The sequence below is a fragment of the Pseudorca crassidens genome, chromosome 20, assembly GCF_039906515.1.
Source record: "Pseudorca crassidens isolate mPseCra1 chromosome 20, mPseCra1.hap1, whole genome shotgun sequence".
NCBI classification, from domain to species: Eukaryota; Metazoa; Chordata; class Mammalia; order Artiodactyla; family Delphinidae; genus Pseudorca; species Pseudorca crassidens.
The window spans coordinates 3,258,574-3,280,694 of record NC_090315.1 but is presented as its reverse complement, the minus strand read 5'-3'; the positions used below and the strand labels follow the sequence as shown (position 1 = coordinate 3,280,694).

At 44.3% G+C, this 22,121-nt stretch overlaps 1 protein-coding gene across 1 annotated transcript in view; it reads right to left on the bottom strand.

The window, feature by feature from the left end:
- Window positions 1-5,038: 5,038 nt before the first annotated feature.
- LOC137214299 (zinc finger protein 304-like) overlaps window positions 5,039-22,121 on the bottom strand; it is a 43,156-nt gene continuing 26,073 nt past the window's right edge. Inside the window, 2 exon segments of the mRNA XM_067717831.1 lie at window positions 5,039-5,315; window positions 5,318-6,315. Of these exon segments, the coding sequence (XP_067573932.1) occupies window positions 5,206-5,315; window positions 5,318-6,315 (1,108 nt within the window). The 3' untranslated portion in view covers window positions 5,039-5,205.

Genomic DNA, 22,121 nt, shown 5'->3' with positions numbered 1-22,121 from the left:
CAGATTTCTGTGTATTAATTTTGTAACCTGCAACTTTACCAAATTCATTGATGAGCTCGAGTAGTTTTCTGGTAGTGTCTTTAGGATTTTCTATGTATAGTATCATGTCATCTGGAAACAGTGAGAGTTTAACTTCTTTTCCCATTTGGATTCCTTTTATTTCTTTTTCTTCTCTGATTGCCATAGCTAGGACTTCCAAAACTATGTTGAATAAAAGTAGCAAGTCACTTGTCTTTTTTGTTTCCAATCTTAGAGAAAATGCTTTTAGCTTTTCACCATTGAGTATGATGTTAGCTGTAGGTTTTTATGGCCTTTTTTAAGTTGAGGTATGTTCCCTCTATGCTATCAGCTATCTTCTTGCTTGTCAAAGACATGTTGACTGAAGTTTTGGAAGATGTTTCATGACCTTCAATATTCAAGAAAAGACAGGGCATAAGGGAGAGTTGGAGAGGGATATCTTTCTGGCCTTGATAATCATTGATTGCTTTCTGACCTAGCAAGTAAAATTTATTGAGATATTTATTATTCTCTGAGGTATTTTCCATTTCTTTTAAAATCTGAAACCTGTCTGTAAAGGAGAGCAAATAATCACATGCCATTTTCTGCCAAGATAGCAGGTGACCTTCTAACTGTCGAAACCTTTGTGCAAAGGGGGCATCTTACCATGGAAAAAAAGGTTTGGCATTCCATGGTCTCATCTCCTTTATGGAAACTGATTTAACAATTCACCTGAAATTGCAGCAACAGTGAATGCACAGGGAGTTGAAATTATCTCTGAAAATTACTTACGAAATGGATATTACAAAAAGTTAATAATAATAATTATGTAGCTATGCAACAAAATTGACAAAAATGTAGAGAAACGTATGTTACAGCCAAAAGAAAGTTAAGATCTCAGTGAAGTTGGAGTGAGAGACAGAGACGTCTGAAAAAGTCATAGAATGAAATTGCACCTGTGGCTGTGCTAGAACCTTCACCACACTCAGGTTTTTATCTCCAAACAGTGCTTCCTTTTCACATTTGAAAACGTTGGACTCTAACAACTTGGAGAGATAGGGTCGAGATGATATTTTGAAGAACTTACTGGAAATGTAAAAAATAAATAGGAGAACCATAATGTCATGTGTATTTACTGCTCTAACACGTGTTCAATAAACCTCTACTCAGTTTCAGGAACAGTGGTAGGTTCATGAGACACATCTGCAATAGGGTGGCCAGTTCTGTCTATACAGGGTATTTCCTATATTTAATGATTTTCGTTCCAGTTCCTATACTGATTTGTTAGGATGCCTTAAGTCTCTTGTAGTCCACTTTTTGTAATGGTTTGCAAAAAGTTGACACAGTGCAATTGTTTGATCAATATTGGAAATGATGGGCAGTCAACTATAAAACAGCATGTAATAACAGTTAAGCATGAGAGATATAAATTTTCCACTACTAGCAAAGAAGACGATAAAATAAGATTGTTATTAAGAAGAATGTGGGTGAAAAAGATTTTTAAAAATCAAAGGAGAAGTTGTAGTGGTCTTCCACACTGGACAGTATCATCTGTCCTCCAGCTCACAATGCTACTTACAGCCTGTGTCTCCATGAGGAATGTTCAGTGGACAAAGGAATCAAATAAATTGGATGAGACTACCCTGGAAACTATGAAACAAACTAAATGGAATATAGAGGGTAATTACAAGGAATTTTATAAACAAATACTACAAAACAAGGAAAAGTTAAGAAGAAGCAAATTACCAGGTAAGTATACTTAAAGAGGTATGAAACTTAGTTATAATTTCCTTCAGAAACACAACAAATGATTTTTATATAAGTATGTCCTATGCAACATTTCCTTCTTATTTCAGTGTATATGTGCATAGGGAGTTAGAAATTTTCAAAATTTACTGAGCCAGATATTGTTTACTAAATCTAGCAAGCCTACTTTTCCACGTTATATTACCTAATAACCCTCTCAAGTAATTTCTGCTACTCATCCCCTCAATGGTAAATTCTGCATGTTGGGAGGACTTTTTCTTTAAAGGAGAAAAATTCCACCAGCAGAATAATATTATAAACCTGAATTGGGATATGAGACAGCCAATTGGTCATTTTGGGCTCCTCATGCCACTTAGAAAAAAAGTGAAATGCTCTACTGCCCAGGTGATGATGATTACTATTTTTTACTAGAGGAAACTGAGTTGCTGCTCTCAATGGAATCCTGGAGCACTATGTCCGGAATCTGGGGGATTCTCCAGGGAATGTGACGGTAAATCCATGTCCAAAAATAAACCTGCAACAATACAATGAAGGCAGGATCCCTTGGAGAGTCGGACCATTCTGGTTTTGAATTTTTGGTCCATCCACCAAATTAAAAAGCAAACCAAAACAAAGAAACCTCTGCCTAGCTGAAGGTCTGGCAAAGACAAAGGTGTAAGGTGGGTGATGGACAATGAGTGAAAACTAAAATAAAGTTCAACATGTGACCAGTTAAGAAAACAAGAAATCTCACTACTTTTTTTAGGTAGGAGAGATTGACTATACAAATTGGCAACGGGTACAGCAAATATAAAATAGAACTCAAGACTGCTCTCAGGAACCTAATAAGAGTTGTTGATTTTCAGTATTTTCAGCTTTTTACTTGCTGTTAGGATGGAGTGATAACTTCCAGCTTCTTACACGCCAGGACAGAAAACGGAATTCCCTCTATCTGCTCTTATTTTCTTCATTTCTAGGGTCTTTGACTTATTTCTTAATACGAATCTAAAACTCGTATGTCTAAAATTACACAAAAATGGGCACATTTAAATATTTTAAGTATCTTCTCTTAATGCCTCAAATCTCTAAATTTTGACTGTCATGAACTTCATGAAACAGAAAGACTTAAATTCAGATACAATTATCTTAAATTTTTCATTAAGTACATTGTGCACATTGGGACTTTAAAAATACAACCAGACAGTGGCCTCTGTGATTGTTTCCTAGCTCTCACTCTAAAACTATTCTCTTTTGATTTCCTGGTCTATAATGCCTGCTGACCTTTGTAAATTTTCATTTTCTCAAGAGCCACCTGGTTTGAGGATTACATGATAAAAAGATGACAAGGAATTGTACCAGCAGACTGCCTTTTGTCTTGACGGCAACTCTTCACTGGGTCTCCAGCCTACTGGCCTACCCTGCAAATTTTAGACTTTGCTGGCTATCACAATCACATCAGCTAATTCCTTTAAAAATCTCTCTCTCCTTTCTCTGTCTCTACAAAAAATGCACGCGCTCACACACATACAAGATGGTTCTATTTCACTGGAGATCCCAATATATCACAGAACTGAACACTTAAAATAATGAGATGATAAAGTGTATGTTAAGTGAATTTTACCACAACAAATGATTTTTAAAATTCCCTAAGAACCTTTATGACACAAAGATATAGCTTAAAGACACGACTAGAAAAAAGAAGCCAAATAAGAGAAAAATCTAGAACGATGTGTCAGTGGAAGCTTTTGTACGACGCAGATGGTTCAAAATTCTTTCTTTTATAATGAATTCATATGAAACTGAATTTCAGTTTAAATTACTTAGTTTCAACTTCACTTCCCACTTTAAACAACTTTTTCTCATTGTCAGAAAAAAAACCACGTTTCTTACAAACAATGCAGCTCTAATACATAACAAAGCCTTCCTTATTTTTATTTAGTGTCATTCCTTTGCACACACATGAATAATACTAAAAATATATTCATGCACTCAGTGAAAACAGTCATAACAAGGAAACCTGTAGGATTCCCTTTATATGAAATTCTAGAAAATGGAAACTACAGTGTCTACTTGGAGATGGCAACTTGGGTAGGCTTGGGAGAGAGAATACAAAGTGGCTAATGGAAACTCCATTAAGTAATGGACATGTTCATTATTGTGACTTATTTTTGTTGTTGTTGTTGTTGCGGTACACGGACCTCTCACTGTTGTGGCCTCTGTCGTTGCAGAGCACAGACTCCAGACGCGCAGGCTCAGCAGCCATGGCTCACGGACCTAGCCGCTCCGCGGCACGTGGGATCTTCCCGGACCAGGGCACGAACCCGTGTCCCCTGCATTGGCAGGCGGACTCAACCACTGCACCACCAGGGAAGCCCTCGTGACTTTGGTGATAGTCCCATTGTGCACACAGATGTGAAAATACATTTTACAATTTTAATATGAAATTGAGTATGTCAGTACCTCAATAAAGCTGTCAATAAATATTCCATATAAAATCTGGATCTCCTCTTCTCTAAATAGCATCATATCAGGCAAATTTGTATTGACCATCAGAATCCTTCCCCATGTCTTAGGTCAATTCTGATTCCTTCTCAAAACAGAAGAAAATGCTGACAAGTGCTTCAACATGGGGAAATTATGCTAAGCTAAATAAGCCAGTTGCAAAGAGGTGAAAACTGTATGATTATACTTGTATAAAGCATCCAGAGTAATCAAATTAATCGACTGAGTGTAAAAAAGAGGTTGCCAGGTGAGGTAGGGAAGGAGTAGAAAGAGATGTTGTTTAAGAGGCATAGTTTCATTTCTGCAAGATGAAAAAAATTCTGGAGATTAGATGTGAATTTTTAAACACACTACACCCAACAATTTAAAAGGTAGAGGGTAAACTTTGTTACATATATTTTACCACAATCAAAGAAAAAACAATAGTTCTCAGGGACAGATTAGAGCAGACGTTTTGCTAAAGTCTTTCCACATTTGCAATACTCTCTCTGGTGTGAACTTTTTGGTGCTGAATGAGGTGGGAGTTTTGGCTGAACATATGCCCATATTTGCTGCACTTAGACCTTTCTCCATTGTGAAATAGATGTTTAATGGAGTTGGAGTTTCACCTGAAGACTTCCATTCACTGTACTTAGAAGGCCTTCGTCTGGTGTGAACTCGATGTCTAACGAGTGGGGAGCTGTACCAAAACAACTTTCCATGCTCACTGTACTGAGAAGGCCCACTCCAACATAACTCATGAGGTACTTCTTCAGTGTTAGGAGTAGTACATAATTTACCATAACCTCTGCACTTGTAAGGTCTTTTGTTTTTTAATTGAAGTATAGTTGATTTACAATGTTTCAGGTGTACAGCAAAGTGATTTAGTTTATATATATATTATATATATATATAATTCTTTTCCAAATTCTTTCTTTTCCATTATAAGTTATTACAAGATACTGAATATAATTCCCTGTGCTATACAGTAGGCCCTTTCATAAGGCCTTTACCACTGTGAATTCTCTGCTTCATGAGGTTGGAGTTGTATCTAATGAATTCCCCACATTCACAGCACTCATATTGTCTTCAGTGTGGATTTTCTGGTGATGAACAAGGTGGGACTTCCTAATGAAGGCTTTCTGACATCTGCTGCACTCATAAGGCCTTTCTCCAGTATGGATTTTCTGATGCTCAACAAGTATATGCTTGTGGCTAAAGGCTTTCCCACACTCTCTGCACTCATAAGGCCTCTCGCCTGTGTGATTTCTCCAATGTTTAATGAGGTTGGAGTTGTATCGAAAGAATTTCCCACATTCGCTGCACTCGAAAGGCCTCTCTCCACTGTGAACTCTCTTATGTCTAATGAGTCTGCAGTGGTACCTAAATGCCTTCCCACATTCACTGCACTCGTAAGGCCTTTCTCCAGTGTGATTTTGCCAATGTTTAATGAGTTTGGACTTGGACCTAAAGTATTCCCCACACAAGCTGCACTCATAAGGCCTTTCTACAGTATGAACTCTTTGATGTCTAATGAGGGTGGATGTGTACCTAAAGAATTTCCCACATTCAGTGCACTCATAAGGCCTTTCTCCAGTGTGAACTCTCTGGTGTTTAATGAGTGTGGAATTATACCTAAAATATTTCCCACATTCATTACACTTATAAGGCCTTTCTGAAGTATGAACTCTCTGATGTCTAATGAATGTGGAGCTGTACCTGAAAAATTTCCCACATTCGCTGCACTTATAAGGTCGTTCTCCACTGTGAACTCTCCCATGCCTTACCAGTCTATAGTTGTACCTAAAGAATTTTCCACATTCTCTGCACTCATAAGGCCTTTCTCCATTGTGTTTTCTCTGATGTTTCATGAAGTTGGCATTGTACTTGAAGAATTCCCCACATTTGCTGCACTCATAAGGGCTCAATCCAGTGTGAACTCTCTGATGACTAATGAGTGTGGAGTTGTACCTAAAGCATTTCCCACATTCACTGCACTGAAAAGGCCTTTCTCCAGTATGGATTCTCTGGTGCTGAACAAGGTGAAACTTTCTAATGAAGGCCATACCACATTTGCTGCACTCATAAGGCCTTACACCAGTGTGGATTTTCTGGTGCTCAACAAGGATCTGTTTTTGACGGAAGGCTTTCCCACACTGAGTGCACCTGTAATCACTCTGCCCACTATCAAAAGCTTCCCCACACTCAGTGTCCCTGTGTGGCTTCCCCGCATTGTGAGGGGTCGGCTGCTTCAGAAGGCCTATGCTGCCTGGGAAGTCCTTTCTGTCTCTGCTGCATGTCAAGGTCCTCTCTGCCGAGTGAATGTTGCTGTTGGTAAGAAATGAAGGCTGCCCCTCATCCCTTCTGGAAAGTTTGTCTCTAATCTGCTCCTTCTGGTGCTGGAAAAGGTTTTCCTCACAAATATACAGCCCTTCATCAGGGTACATTCCGTCATGCTCAGGTAGGTGCAAATGGTCTTTGGACAGTGGGTCACACATCTCATAGGGCTGGGCCTTCTTGGTGGATGGATCTGGCTTTGGAGTCCCAACCTCTGACATCCCTACAGAAACACTTTGCTCAGAAGGTGCCTCCTCATCCTGTGCTCCATGCCAACAACCTGTAAGCAGAGAAATGCCGATGAAGTGCATGATTATTTTGGTAGAAGGGGCAGCCCCATCAGAAATGACACACCGAAGACTAAAGCCAGAGAGAGGAAGGTCTGCTGTGCAGAGATGGGCCTGCATAGCTCCCATGATGAGAGAGCCCTGACAATAGGCAAGGACTGAAGGATGAGTTACTGTCTCAGTCCATTTCGGATGCTATGACAAAATACCACAGACTGGCTGGCTTATAAAACCAGAAAGTTATTTCTCACACTTCTGGAGACTTGAACCCACAGATCAGCCTGTACTCTCCTGGGTTGCAGACTTCTCATAGTGTCCTCACATGTTGGAAGGAGCTAGGAGGCTCTGTGGGGTCCCTTTCATAAAGGCACAAATCTCATTCATGAGGGCTCTTCCCTCATGATCTAATCACCCCAAAGGCCCCATCTCCTAATACTGTCACTGCATGGGGTTTTCAACATATGGAACATGGAGGAACACAAACATTCACACCAGAGCAGGGAGGAGAGGCAGGCCTCCAAGTCAACATGGCCATGGCTACTGGTGACAGATGAGCACTGTGTCGAAGGTTGTGCCCAGACCTACAAATACTTGATGCAAAAGAAATGCTAAAGTTCAAGGACTATATAAGGATACATGCAGACCTCACGATATCTTACATATAGGTCAAATGTTGAACACTGCAAAGGGAGCAATGAAACAGAACATGTGACAAGTGAGAGTCACAAAAGTGTGGTTGGAGTGTGACAGAAGAAATAAGAGTGGGGAAGAAATGAGGTGTGGCACTGGTCCAAGCATCAATCAATAGTGAACGCAGGACAGATTCCGAGCTCTGACATCACACCATTTCCCAGGACCTCACACCAAGCCCGGGTACTTCTGAGTGTCTCCTGCCATTGATGTAGTAGTGACCACACTAGACTAGCAGGTACCCAGAGTCCTCCCCATTGCTGCAGGTGAGCATTGATGTGGCACCTGAAAGAGGTTAGTCTTACGTGAAAGACAGAAAAAGAAGGGGCCAGCACATGTAGACAGAGATCCAACACAGGGCTTTCGGCATTCTAAAATTATAAGAACTTCACAGGGGAGACTGTAGTAACAATCAGTGGTTCCCCAAATTAGTAATTAGGTTGGTGCTAAAATTCCTGGCACAGAAGGCCCTAAGAAAAGTCAGCAAGAGGGAGGGGTAAGGCCTGGCACAACAAGAGTCCAAGCATCTAGACTGAGGACCCAACCAAGAACAGGCCAAGTCTGAAGGGGTCTCAGACAAAATCTAGATTTCTGACCCCTGAGCCCTATCTTGGAAGGACTCAGAGTAGAAGAGATGGGGCTCCCTGTGGAGAAAAATGACACTGTACACACAGTCAAGCCCCGGCACCAACAACACGTATGCCAGGAAACCAGGAAAGGAAGCAGTATCCGTGGTCTCAGTGTGGGGAGTACAGAGCTGCCCCCTGGGAAAAGGGAAAGAACAGAGCACAGCTCAGGGAACTGGCTGAGCTTGTGGACCTTACCTAGGGAGATCACAAGTGCAAAGTTCTCCATCATCACAGCATGGTACAAGTGTCTCTGAGCTTCATCAAGGAGGCCCCACTCCTCCTGGGAGAAATACACAGCCACGTCCTCAAAGACCACACGGTCCTGCCAAAATTGGAAGAGTTTGGTTCATGGACAGCTTCTTGTTTCAACTATATTTTTGTGGATTCTGTATTTATCTATTTGCCATCCATTAATTACAGGGCTAAACTAATGCCCAAATTTGTTTACATCTCCCTTGCAATACAGAGCCCATACTCTCAACCAACTCCTTAACTAACTCTCACGAACCAGGTCAGTATTTCCCCTGCCCTAAAGCAGCCCAGGGCCAGGTAACAGACAGCTGGGGACAGTTCCCATACCCCAGGTACACAGAATTATACAAACTAGTCACCCATAAACTTTTCATCCAATCCTCCCTGCATTTCCCTCAAAAGTCTAATAAAGGCTCTGACCTTTGGTGTCCCTTAGCTTGTGCTCACGCCTCCTGACCGAATCTGGTGCTTCTAGAGGTAGCTCTGTTACATAGTGTACCTCCTCCTCTTGGGAAATATAAGTAATAAAACTGTCTTTTAATGTCCTTGGCCTCTCTGTATCACGACTCACTCGTCTCCACTAGTTAAAATCCTGTGGGTGCAATCACTGATGCACTTCCCTTTCCAGGACCTTCAGCCCTCCCCCTACACATCCATCCCTGCTCATCCTCCTCCCACACGTCCCACCATGGAATATATACCAGGTCCCAGTGGCACCAGTGCCTGCTCTCTCCTTATTACCATTGATCACTGTGTCTGGCACACAGCATAAAACACATGGGGGAGGGAGCAGAAAACCACCACCTAAGGTGTGGAACTGCATGCATGGCCCTACCCCTCTCCTGCCACACAGTTTCCCTGGGGTTCCCCAGGTGTTGACCCTCAGACACATTCAGACTCGTCCCTGTCCTCAAGCGCCCAGTGCCAGGGCCCAGGGCCAACCATTCACACTCCTCGTTACCTGCATCTCACTCGTTGGACTGCACCTTCCTCATGACTCTAACCCTTCCACAGTGACAGTTCCACAGACAGCCCCAGCCCACACCATAGGCACTTCCTTCACCTCCTTATAGGGCACTCTGCACATGGAATCCAGGCAGTGAATGGAAATGCATCCAGCATTCATCTCAGCCCAGTCCTGCCCCTGAACACCAAAGTCCCCTGGGGCCAGGGCCTGCCCAAAGCCCTTCTTAGAAGGTCTCACCACCTGGCCCTGTTTTTTCCTTCCTCCCCAGCCACCGTTTTTATGTGAGACCTCATGTCCCCTTAGCCCTCTCCCTCTTCCGTGTTGCACGAACTGTCCCATAAGCAGTCAGCAACTTCTCTCCTCACGTGAAGCCCAGGTACACCGACCTCCCCACCCACACTGTGACTGCACCCTAAGTCTAGCGACTCTCCTAGCTGATCCCATTTCCTCCCTCAACATCCATCTCATGTTCGCTCTGGCCTCAGAAGACTCTCACGCCTACATCCCGCTGTCATGCACAGACAAGAACACTCTGCTCCCTCATCTGTCTTCGTGATGCGCATCACCACCAGCCAGGTACCCAACCCACAGACTTAGTCCTGAGGCCCTTCATTCTCACTCCTTGTCCTCTAGTGGCATCACCACCATAAACTAGAAATGATGCCGCCTAAATCTTACCTTCGGCTTCATCGTAGTCCACACAGCCACTCTGTTGTGGCTGTCTCCATCCTGAATCCATCCTCTGAACTCCAGCTCTCTGTGTAAAAGTGCCCACTCAACACCTCCCCTTGGGTGTCTCTGGAACATTTGTGACGTGGACAAAAACGGACTCTCCTTATTCCACCTGCAAATTCCTCCTAAAGCTGACTTCGCCCATTTTAGTTGATGAGGCATCCATCCTTCCTAACAAGTCCAGAAACATGAAGTCATCCCCAATTCTTCCTATCAGCCCACTTTCTTGAATCCCTCACTCTCCATTAGATAAAATATGGACAGTACAATACTGTAAATCATCTATACTTCAATTAAAAATATACTGATACATTTTAAAAAATAAATAAAACACGGACAGCTCTAGTTCAAAACACATCCAGAAAACAACCACTCCCTACTTCCATAGCCACCACTCGGATGTAGCCACCACCAACATTCACCTAGATGACTGCAGAAATTCCCCTCAGGTCTCCCTACCTTCACTCGCACCGTTGTCTGTCTTTTATTCTACAGCCAGAGGGAATCTGTTAAAACATGAGTCATAGCACCTTCCTCCTCTGCTTCAAACCTTCCATACCTCCCATCAACCTGAGATGAGAGAACCAGGACCTCAGGCTATCATTCAAGGCCTGATACCTGTGAACCCCTATCCCAGCTCCCCATTCCCACCAGATATAACAGAGACCTGCAGTTCTCTGAACATCCCACCTCAGTATCACCTGCAACTGTCTGAACATTCAGAATCCTGAATGTAGTCAGGACTGTCTGCCACATCTTACCCCATCAATTGTCAGAAATGGAACTATTCTATATAACCTGGGACTAAATATAGGATCCTGGACCTGGTGAAAGCACAGGGTCTACAGAGGCAAGAGACAAAAAAGGGATAGAAGTCCTGGGACACTACCATTCCCTGAGGGCATACAGATCAGGATGATAAAACTATCAGGGTGATAATTGGGATGGGTGAGAGGTGGGACCCCTCCATTCACCTGTACAGGGTCCATAAGCATTTCTGCCACTGCCATGGGACCCTGGGGGAAGGAAGCCATGTGAAATGGGTAACAGTGGCAGGATCCTACAGCAGAGCTGGACCACCACTTCTGCCCTACCCTGGTGTAATTAGATCTCAGCCTGAGAGTCTAAGCTCAGTTCCTCACAAAACAGTATTGTCTCTTACTAGCTGAGTGACACTGGAGAAGGGTTAAACCTCCCTGAGCCTCAGGGAAAAGAAAAAGTTTATGAAGATTAAGAATGCTTCCAACCTCACAGGGGTCATATTGTTATCTAACGTAAGGAGTACATACCATGTGTCAGCTATGACTGACCATAGGAACAACGGTTTTGTATATATTTTCAGTGCAACTGAAGTGATACAGTTTTGAAAACTGGGGTCTTTATTTTTACTGCTTTTTTAAGATCTCAGAGGATGTCATATATAAAACTTTGCATTGTTAAGCAAATACCTAGAGGTAAATCAATGCCAAGCCAATTACAAATTGTTTGCATAAATTTAACTGAGTGAACAGGCTTATTTCTAATTACCTATGTGTATGTATTTAGAGGAATATTGATAAATTAGTGTTTAAATTAATTTTCATACATTCTTTTTGCGGTACGTGGGCCTCTCACTGTTGTGGCCTCTCCCGTTGCGGACGCGCAGGCTCAGCGGCCATGGCTCACGGGCCTAGCCGCTCCGCGGCATGTGGGATCTTCCCAGACCGGGGCATGAACCCGTGTCCCCTGCATCGGCAGGCAGCTTCTCAACCACTGCGTCACCAGGGAAGCCCTCATACATTCTTAAGTTAATAAGTTGTAGCAAGGGGCTGAGCAGGCAGGTCAGCTATTAGTTCATTCAGCAACCAGGCCTACCCATTAAATAATCCTCAAAAGGGAGCAGTGGATCATCCCTCTTGCCCTGAGGGTTGGAGGTGAGCTGGCAGTGCCCTCGTCTAGGACCCACTGGCTGCACCACTCTGGCTCACCTTCCCCTTGCTCCATCAGGAGTGGCCCTGAGGATCAGTAGAGCCTGCAAGTGGAGAACCCACACCAGCACACACTGCAGGCTCCACAGAAGGGACGTTCCTTACCCCATCCAGGCCTCCCTTCCTACAGACACAGGCCAGAAGCCCTCCTATGTCAGGTCTGCTCTTTTCTGAAGGGAGCACCAGGGATGCCAGCACCCAGCCCTCATGTCCTCCCCTCAAACTCTCGCCCCTCCCTCACCACAGGGCCCATCTCATGTAACAATCTTAAGCCTCCCTGGTGACGCAGTGGTTGAGAATCCGTCTGCCAATGCAGGAGACACAGCTTTGAGCCCTTGTCCAGGAAGATCCCACATGCCGCGGAGCAACTAGGCCCGTACGCCACAACTACTGAGCCCGCGCTCTAGAGCCTGCAAGCCACAACTACTGAGCCCACGTGATGCAACTACTGAAGCCCGTGCACCCTAGAGCCCATGCTCCGCAAGAAAAGAAGCCACTGCAATTAGAAGCCCACGCACCACAAGGAAGAGTAGCCCCTGCTCACCGCAACTAGAGAAAGCCCGCGTGAAGCAACAAAGACTCAATGCAGCCAAAAATAAAAACAAACAAACAAAACAATCTTAAGCCTCCCTCCTCAATCTGATCCCCAGGCCATGCCCTGGTCCAGTCCACACCCTCCATACCTTTGATATTTCCAACACTGTCCCCTTCCTCTACTTCCAGACTTTATGTTCACCTCCACATATGGTATCTCCATTTGGTGACATCTCCATCTTGATACATGTCAGGATCAACATGTCCAAATACAACTCATGATCTTCCCCCCGAACCTGCTCCTCGCGCTGACTTCCTTATCTCCCCACTTTCAGATGTTCAGGCAAAAAAATTTGGATGGTACTTCATTCCCTACTTTTGCTTACAACCGTATTTTATGCAGCAGGAAATCCCATTTACTCCAAGTTTGAGATTTCTCCAGAATCTCATCCCATCTCCCAATGTCGCACTACCTTCCTGGCCCAGCCCCTGTCATAATTCTCCTGGGGTCTATCGCGGTGGTCTCTTCAGCAATCTCCCTGCCTCCATTCGCATCCTATTCTCCCAATTTTTAACTTCTAACTCTGAACACGGTTCTCCCATCCCCAATCCCTTCACAACCTTCCATGGATTCTACCTGCTCAGGTTGCCGTTTCAGGTGAGACACCTCGTCCCCCTCTGTCCCCGACAAAAGGGACCCCAGGTTTCCCCAATGCTTCCGACTCCGTAGCACCTGCAATCCGTGCACCGGCGGCCCCGAGGGTACTCTCTCCCTCACCCCAGTCCACTGGTGGAAAAGGGACCCCTCCCAAGGCCGCCCTCTGTTCTGGACTCTGGGGCTGACCGGCAAGGAATTGAGCGGACCCACCTCCTTCCGGATTTGGGACTCGGAGGCGGGGGTCGGGCCGGGTGGGGGCTCGGGAGACGCAGCACCCACCTGAGCCGGCCTCATCAGGGCCGCCTCCGTCACCGGCAGGTGGGAAGAACGGAGCCGGGAGAGGCGGCGAGCGGGGCGGGAACTAGGGCACCGTCGTCAACTACGGGCGCAGGGGGCCTCACAGCCGCCTCTGGGCAGCGGGGCCAACTTCTCTCCTCCCGCTCTTCGCTCCGTCACCTCGGTGCCCACCAAGCGACGCCGACACCCTGAACCGGTGAACAGCCCGACAACCACCCAACCACTACCAGAGACAACGCCGGAAGTCCCGCCCCCAGGCGATAAGCACGCACGTATGCGTCCCCCCCTAAGCTTTCATTGGCTCAGTCACCGCCGCTTCGCACCGTAGCTGCTTCTGGGTAATGTAGTTTCCTCTGCCACCACTTATGTCTAAGATCTGAGCAGAACTCACTCCCTAAGTGGCTGGTAGTGGCTTTGAGACTCCTTCAGAGGCTCTGAGAAGCGGAGTTTCCAGTCTCCAACGGTGGGCGGGGCGTCCCCTTATCTTAAAGGGGACGCACCCAGATTTCTGGAGAGCAGTCCAGGAATACTTACAGAAAGTTTAGTGACGTGTTATTTCAGACTGTGAAACAGAGCAATTTCCCAAATCTACACATCCAAAGGGACACACTATATTATAATGATACTCTATGTGCACTCATGGCTGTCAGCTATGCTGTCGCTTTTCAACAACTTGAAACCTAACAGGTCCCTATGAGACTTTCCTAGAACAGATTCCTCTCCCCCATCCCATGTCCTCTGACTGCCTGTTGTCTGTAGAAAAAGTGTAGCCTCCTAGGCCTCCCGGAGGCAGGAAAGACAGGGACAGGCCCAAGGACAGCCTCTTCATGCATAAGGATTAAGCAGAATCAAAACCACCTACTTGTTTTGCACTTAATGCGGCCATGGTGCATGGAGGAATGGCTGGGGTTTTTTTTTTTGGCGGTGCTGCGCTCTTGTGGGATTTTAGTTCCCCGACCAGAGGCAGAACCACAGCCCACGGCAGTGGAAGCGCCGTGTCCTGACCACTGGACAGCCAAGGAATTCCCTGGAATGGCATCTAAAACAGAAACTTTGCAACATCTCAGCAAGGAACTCTTGACGGTGAAAACCATGGAGCCAGCGTGTGCTTTGAGGTAGGAGATAGATAGGCTTCGGGGTAACCTGCTGCAACTGGTTTCATGCTGACCCTTTTGATAAACTACTGTTGGGACTAGGAGCCCTAATTGGATGAAAGATGAGAGGGTCCACCCCAGCCTCCACATTCTTGTGGTCAAGATTTCCCAGCCCCACACATGCGCAGAGGGGGTTCTCAAGTCGTCCTCTAGTAACTTTGGCTACATTGTAATATCATTATAATATCATTAGCATTGCAATTTTGACACCCACCCCCAATAGGTTTTGCTTAGGTGTTCTTGGGAAAGATTCAAAATGGAGTCTGGTGGAAGCCCAAATAAGGAATTGCAGATGACACTATCGTAGGGGAGGGAAAAGGGGAGTCACCCTGGCCCAAACCCTGGAAGATTAACCCCATACTAACAACCTAAGCTGCCCCTATTGCACGCAGCTCACTCCGTGAGCTCGCCTTGTGCTTTCCCACATGTACTGTGCTTCTAATGAATTCTGTGCCTGCCTTGCAATCTTAGTCTCTTTGTTGAATTCTTTCTCCAAAGAAAACAAAGACCGAGATCCTCTCGTTAGCTAAAATCATTCCCTGAGTTTCAGAGAGTAAATTTAATCACAGAAGTGAGAAAATCCAGAAGGGAAGTAAAACAGTCAAACAAGACAAAATAATAATTGTTTACTTGTTAAACAAAGTCAAGGACTTTTAGTTCCTCTTCAAGGGTTATAGATAATATTCTGAGCCATGACCTTTGAGCTCTTTTACAGATACTGAAACCTGCACCAAGTGGGAAAAATGAACTACATGCAGTCTGCAAGCACATAAACACCAGAATGGTTGGAACCAGAAGGTTGGTGATGTTGACTCCAGATTACCTCACCACCAACCAATCAGAAGAATGTCCACGAGCTGATCACACACCCTACAACCCCCTCCCTCATCCTATCTTTGAAAACCTTTCCCTGGAAGCTTTTGGGGAGTTCGGGTCTTTTAAGTACTAGCTGCCCTGAATTCCTTGCTTCGCACCCTGCAATGAACACTGCACTTTCCTTTACCACAACCCGATGTCAGCAGATTGGCTTTCCTGCCTATGGGCAAGTGGACCCAATTTTGCTTCGGTAACAGACTGAAGCTCTGTATTCGGTTTAATGACCTTCAGCATATTTGGTCCAGGACAAGAAAGAAAAGACTTCAGATAGAGCCATGGTAGGGATAATGGAGGAAGAATGACAGGAAATGCAGAATTGCTTGAAAGGGTGAAACTGTGACTCTGGTTCCCAGAAAAACAGCTTTTCTGGCTGTACAGTCAGTGATTCTGTTTGAACCTAGTGAACAACACGTTTCTTCAAACAATATTTATTACTCCATATCTGAGATATTTTCCAATTCTTTTAAGAATCTGAAACCTACCTGAAAAAGAATAGTGATCTATCACATTCCATCTTCTGCTGGGACACTGTGTGATCTTTTAATAGAGCACGTGTACAAGGGGAGCACCTTGCCCCCAAGACAAATGTGTGGGATTCTAGTCTCTCCTCTTCTTTCTAGGAAGTTATTTATCATTTCACCTCAAATTGCAGCAGCAGTGTCTTCACAGGGAATTTAAATTATCTGAGAAAAACACTTGTGAAATGGAAATTACTGAAAGGTATTATTGATTATGTAGTTATTAAAATAAAGCAGCAGAAATAGTTCTAGAAAAGCATATGTGTGACATGTAAAAAAAAAAAAAGTTAAGATCTTAGCCAAGTTTAAGCAAGAGATAGTGAAGTCTGAAAAGCCAGAAAATGAAGCTGAGCCTGTGGCTTTTCTCTCCAAAATGTGCTTCTTTTTAATACTTGAAAACATGGCTCATTAACTGCTTGGAGTGAACTAAATATGGACTGACAGCTATTCTTTATCCTCTTGCTATTCCATCCTGAATAGCAAATACAAACTAGAGGTGCCCACAAAATCCGTTCACTGTTTCATTCTGTTGTCAATCCACAGCATACAGTAAATAGAACTCTATGTCCCTTAATCAATAAGAACTTTACCATCACAAACACCAGCAGTGTGAGCTGGAGAGTCCTGGGTCGGGTGACTTTGAGGGTGGAAAAATCAACCCAACCATTACAAGTCAATCAAATATACTCACTAAGAAGGGCAATCTCCACAAGCTGCCTGCAGAAGCCAGCTGGAGTCCTCTTTTCCAGAACTGGGTAATATCCCACCCAAAACAATCAGTGGGAAGGGAATGAGATACCCCAAAAATCAAGAGACGGGTGAGTCCTCCAGATGAAGGGAGAAAGCATAGCTTCCTGCCTGCTGAGCACTGTACAGATGATTCATACACACTGCGGCACCCTGCCGTGTGGCAGAGGAGGGAAGGCTAACGTAACAGATACTGGCAACAACTTATTTCTGGCAAGGACTCCAGGAAGGTCTGGAAGTGCAAGGTGTATCATGAAAGCTTCCAATATATGTGGTACTTAAGAGAATCTCCCTAGGGGACTTTGGTGGTGCATTGCTTAAGAGTCCGCCTGCCAATGCAGGGGACACTGGTTCGAGACGTCGTCCAGGAAGATCCCACATGCCGCGGAGCAACTGGGCCTGTGCGCCACAGCTGCTGAGCCCCCGTGCCACAGCTGCTGAGGTCCACGTGCCTAGAGCCCAGGCTCCACAACGAGAGGTCACCACAACGAGAAGCCTGCGAACTGCAGCAAGGAGTGGCCCCTGGTTACCGCAACTAGAGAAAACCTGTGCACAGCAACGAAGAAGACCCAACTCAGCCAAAAAAAAAAAAAAAAAAAAAAGTGCTGGACTTCCTAACCTTGAAAAAATATGTTCTTGGTGACACTTGGGTAGATAAAAGGCAGAATTCTGTGTTACCTAGGGCTTAGAATGAGACAAGGGCATCAGGCAGGGCACACAACGGGCTGTACAGGGACACAGTAAGCAACCTGGAGCTGTACGGAGCACCCTATGTATAGCAAGAGGTCTGGGGCTAGCTAGGTCTCTGAGGCTCCCCATGGATGACGTGGCTGGAATAATTTCATGGTGTCAGGGGCATAGAGGCTGTCTCCAGTTGCCTGGTATCCTGGCTCTAGGACATAAGGGATGGGGTATAGCAATCCAGAGTGTGAGTGCCTGATATAGACAGTGATTGGGTGTGGACTTAATCAGCTGCTCCAAAAGGGGAAATGACTAGCATCAAGCCAGGGACTCAAAACTGGAGCAAGACAGTATTTTCATAAAACTATATATCAAAACACTGTGGTACTGTCATAAAGACAAACATTTAGACCAATGAAACAACAGAGTGCCCAGAACTGGAAGCCAATATATTTGATCAAATAATCGACAAGTGTGCTAAGACAATTCAATGGGAGGAAGAAAGTCTTTTTTTTAATATTTATTATTTATTTATTTATTTGGCTGCGCCAGGTCTCAGTTGCATCACGTGGGATCTTCGTTGAGGCATGTGGGATCTTTTAGTAGCGACATTTGAACTCTTGGTTGCAGCATGTGGGATCTATTTCCCTGACCAGGGATTGAACCTGGGCCCCCTGCATTGGGAGCGTGGAACCTTAGACACTGGACCACCAGGGAAGTCCTGGGAGGAGAAAAGTCTTATCAACAAATTGTAGTAAAGTGGATATCTGCATTCAAATGAATGAAATTGGACCCTTACCTTACACCACACCCAAAAATGAGCTCAAAATGGATCAAAGACCTAACAGTAAGATATAAACCCATAAACTCTTAGGTGAAGACAAAGGGAAAAAGCTTCATGATCCTGGATTTGGAAATAACTTCTTGGCATTGGAAAAGCATAGGAAACAAAAGCAAAACTCGATAAAATTACAAACTTCTGTGCAAAGGACACAATCGACAGAGTGAAAAGACAACCTATTGAATGGAAGAAAAACATTTGCAAATCATATATTTGATAAGTATCTAGATATACACAAAGAACTGCTACAACTCAACAATCAGAAAATAATCTGATTTTAAAAGGGGAAAATATAGCCATTTAAAAAAAGAATATACAGGACTTCCCTGGCGGCTCAGTTGTTAAGAACACGCCTGCCAATGCAGGGACACGGGTTTGAGCCCTGGTCCGGGCAGATCCCACATGCTGTGGAGCAGCTAAGCCCGTGAGCCACAATTACCGAGGCTGCGTTCTAGAGCCTGTGAGCCACAACTACTGAGCTTGTGTGCCACAACTACTGAAGCCTGTGCCTACAGCCTGTGCTCCGCAACAAGAGAAGCCACCGCAATAAGAAGCCCATGCACCGCAACGAAGAGTAGCCCCCACTCGCTGCAACTAGAGAAAGTCCACGGAACAACGAAGACCAAACACAGCCAAAAATAAATAAATAAATAAATAAATAATTTTAAAAAATGAATATACACAATTGGCCAAGAAGTATGTGATCATTAATCATTAGGGAAATGCTAAATAAAATCACAATGAGACACTACACATTCATTAGGATAGCTACTAGTAAACATGAAATGGAAAATAAAATTATGTTGAAGAGGATGTGGAGATACTAGAACTCTGTGGACCTTTGATGGGAACATAAAATGTACAGCCAATAAAGGAAACAGTTCAAAATACTAAAAATAGAATGACCGGGACTTCCCTGGTGGTGCAGTGGTTAACAATCTGCCTGCCAATGTGAGGGACATGGGTTTGAGCCCTGGTCCGGGAAGATCCCACATGCCGTGGAGCAACTAAGCCCACGTGCCACAACTACTGAGCCCACGTGCTGCAACTACTGAAGCCCACGCGCCTAGAGCCCGTGCTCTGAAACAAGAGAAGCCACCACAATGAGAAACCCACCCACCACAACAAAGAGTAGCCCCGCTCGCCGCAACTAGACAAAGCCCGTGTGCAGCAACAAAGACCCAATGCAACAAAAAATAAATTAAATAAATTAATTTATTTAAAAGAAATAGAATGACCATATGATCCAGCAATTCCACTTCTGGCTATACACCCAAAAGAATTGAAAGCAGAATCTCAAGGAGATATTTGTGCAGTCATTCTCACAGCTGCACTCTTTACAACAGCTAAAATATGGAAACTAAGGAAGTGTCCATCAATGGAAGAATGCATGAGGATGTGGTATATGCATACAATGGAGTATTATTCAGCCTTAAAAAGGAAGGGAATTCTGAAACATGACACATGATAGATTAATCTTGAGATTATTATAACTGAAGTAAGGTATTCACAAAAAGACACAAACTGGGGACTTCTCTGGTGGCGCAGTGCTTAAGAATCCACCTGCCAATGCAGGGGACATGGGTTCGATCCCTGGTCTGGGAAGATCCCACATGCCACACAGCAATCAAGCCCGTGTGTCACAACTACCGAAGCCCGTGTGCCTAGAGCCCATGCTCCGCAACAGAAGTCACCGCAGTGAGAAGCCCGTGCAGTGCAACGAATAGCCCCTGCTCACTGCAACTAGAGAAAGCCCACGTGCAGCAAAGAAGACCCAATGCAGCCAAAAATAAATAAATAAAAAAATAATAAATTGTAAAAAAATCACTTTAAAAATATAAATAAAATGAAATACATAAGATAGCAAGTTTTATGTATGTGTGTTTTAACACAGTAAGAAGGGAAAAAAAACCCCAAAGTACATAATATGTACTTCACAATGCCATTCAGAGCAGACTTTTGGCTGAAGTCCTTTCCCCATTTGCTTCCTTCATAAGTTCTCTCTCTGGTGTGAATTTTTTGGAGCCAAATGAATGAGAGTTTTGGCTATAGACTTTCCAACATTCACTGCACTCAGAAGGCATTTCTCCAGTGTAAATTCAACAATGTTTAATGAGGCCAGAATCATATGTAAAGAAGTTCCCATATTTGCTGTTTGGCTGCGTTCAGTCTTTGTTGCTGTACGCGGGCTTTCTCTAGTTGCTTCGAGCAGGGGCTACTCTTCTTTGTAGTGCACAGTCTTCTCATTGAGGTGGATTCTTTTGTTGCGGAGCACCAGCTCTAGGAGCGCGGGCTTCAGTACTTGTGGCACGCGGGCTCAGTTGCTCCGATGTATGTGGGATCTTCCTGGACCAGGGATAGAACCCGTGTCCCCTGCATTGGCAGGCGAATTCTTAACCACTGCACCACCAGGGAAGTCCCCCATATTCGCTGTTCTTATAAGGCCTTGTATCAACATGAACTTGATGGTGTGTAACAAATCTGGCGTTTTACTACAAAATTTCTCACATTAGCTGCACTAATAAGGCCTTTCTCTAGTGGTATTTGTCCAATGTCTCATGAGTGTGGAGCTGCAACGAAAGAATTTCCTACATCAAAACACTCATAAGACCTTTCTCCAGTATGAATTCTCTGATGTCTAATGAGTGACATGGTACCTTCACACACATAACCTGACACATATACTTGAGCTGTTTTGCAGAAACTTAGACCCCCACCCAGGTGGAGGATGCTGACCACAACCGTTATATTCCAGAAACATCACCCTCTTACCTCAACACCAACCAATCAGAAGAAGGTCCACGAGCTGCATCCCTCAACCCTCTAAATGCCCGTCCCTAAAATCTATCAGGAAGTTTGGGTCTTTTGAGCTACAGCTGCTTGTTCTCCTTGCTTGATACCCTGCAATTAACACTGTACTTTCCTTCACCACAACCCAGTGTTAGTAGATTAGCTTTGCTGCACAGCGGGCTAGTAGACCCAAGTTCAGTTTGATAGCAGACATTAGACATTTAAAAAATCTGCTACCTACAGCCTTGCGGTTTCAAGAGTCCCCCTTGTAACTACGCAGACATTTCCAACTCCAGTCAATCCTTGCTTTACAATCACCCTTATCTCATGACAGCTCCAATTATAATTCTTCATTAAAAATTTATGGAACTAACTGTGACCTTCTGTTTTTTGCCTTTATAACCTTCCTCCATTTTGTAGTCCAGGGAACCACAATTTTAGTGCTTCTCAAAACTGTGTCTCCCAGGCTGCAGTCCTAACAAGCCCCAAATAAATGTGTCTTAACTTCAATCAGGTATTCGTTTCCGAAATTTTGGTTAACACTCATAACACATAAAAGTATTATGCAATAGACTATGTTGTCATTAATTTTTACTGTCCATCTCCTTTGACCAGAAAGTCAGACTCATGAGGGTAGGGATATTTGTCTCTTTGGATCTTGATGGGTCCCATGCAGCCAAAATAGTGCTTGGAATGGAGTAGGCACTTAATGAGTGCTTGTTAAGGAGGGTATAAATATGATGGCACAGATGCCCTGTTTTTTCTAGCATTCTGGCAAAGATATCTGCTCTCTCTATGTCACCCTTCAAGCTGGCATTGTTTGGTATACTAAAAAATTATTTAAATAAATAAATAATAAATCACAACTTGGAGAGCTATATCCACAGATTAGCCAATTTTCTTGTGTACCTACGCGCTCAGCTTCATTCCCTCATTCTCA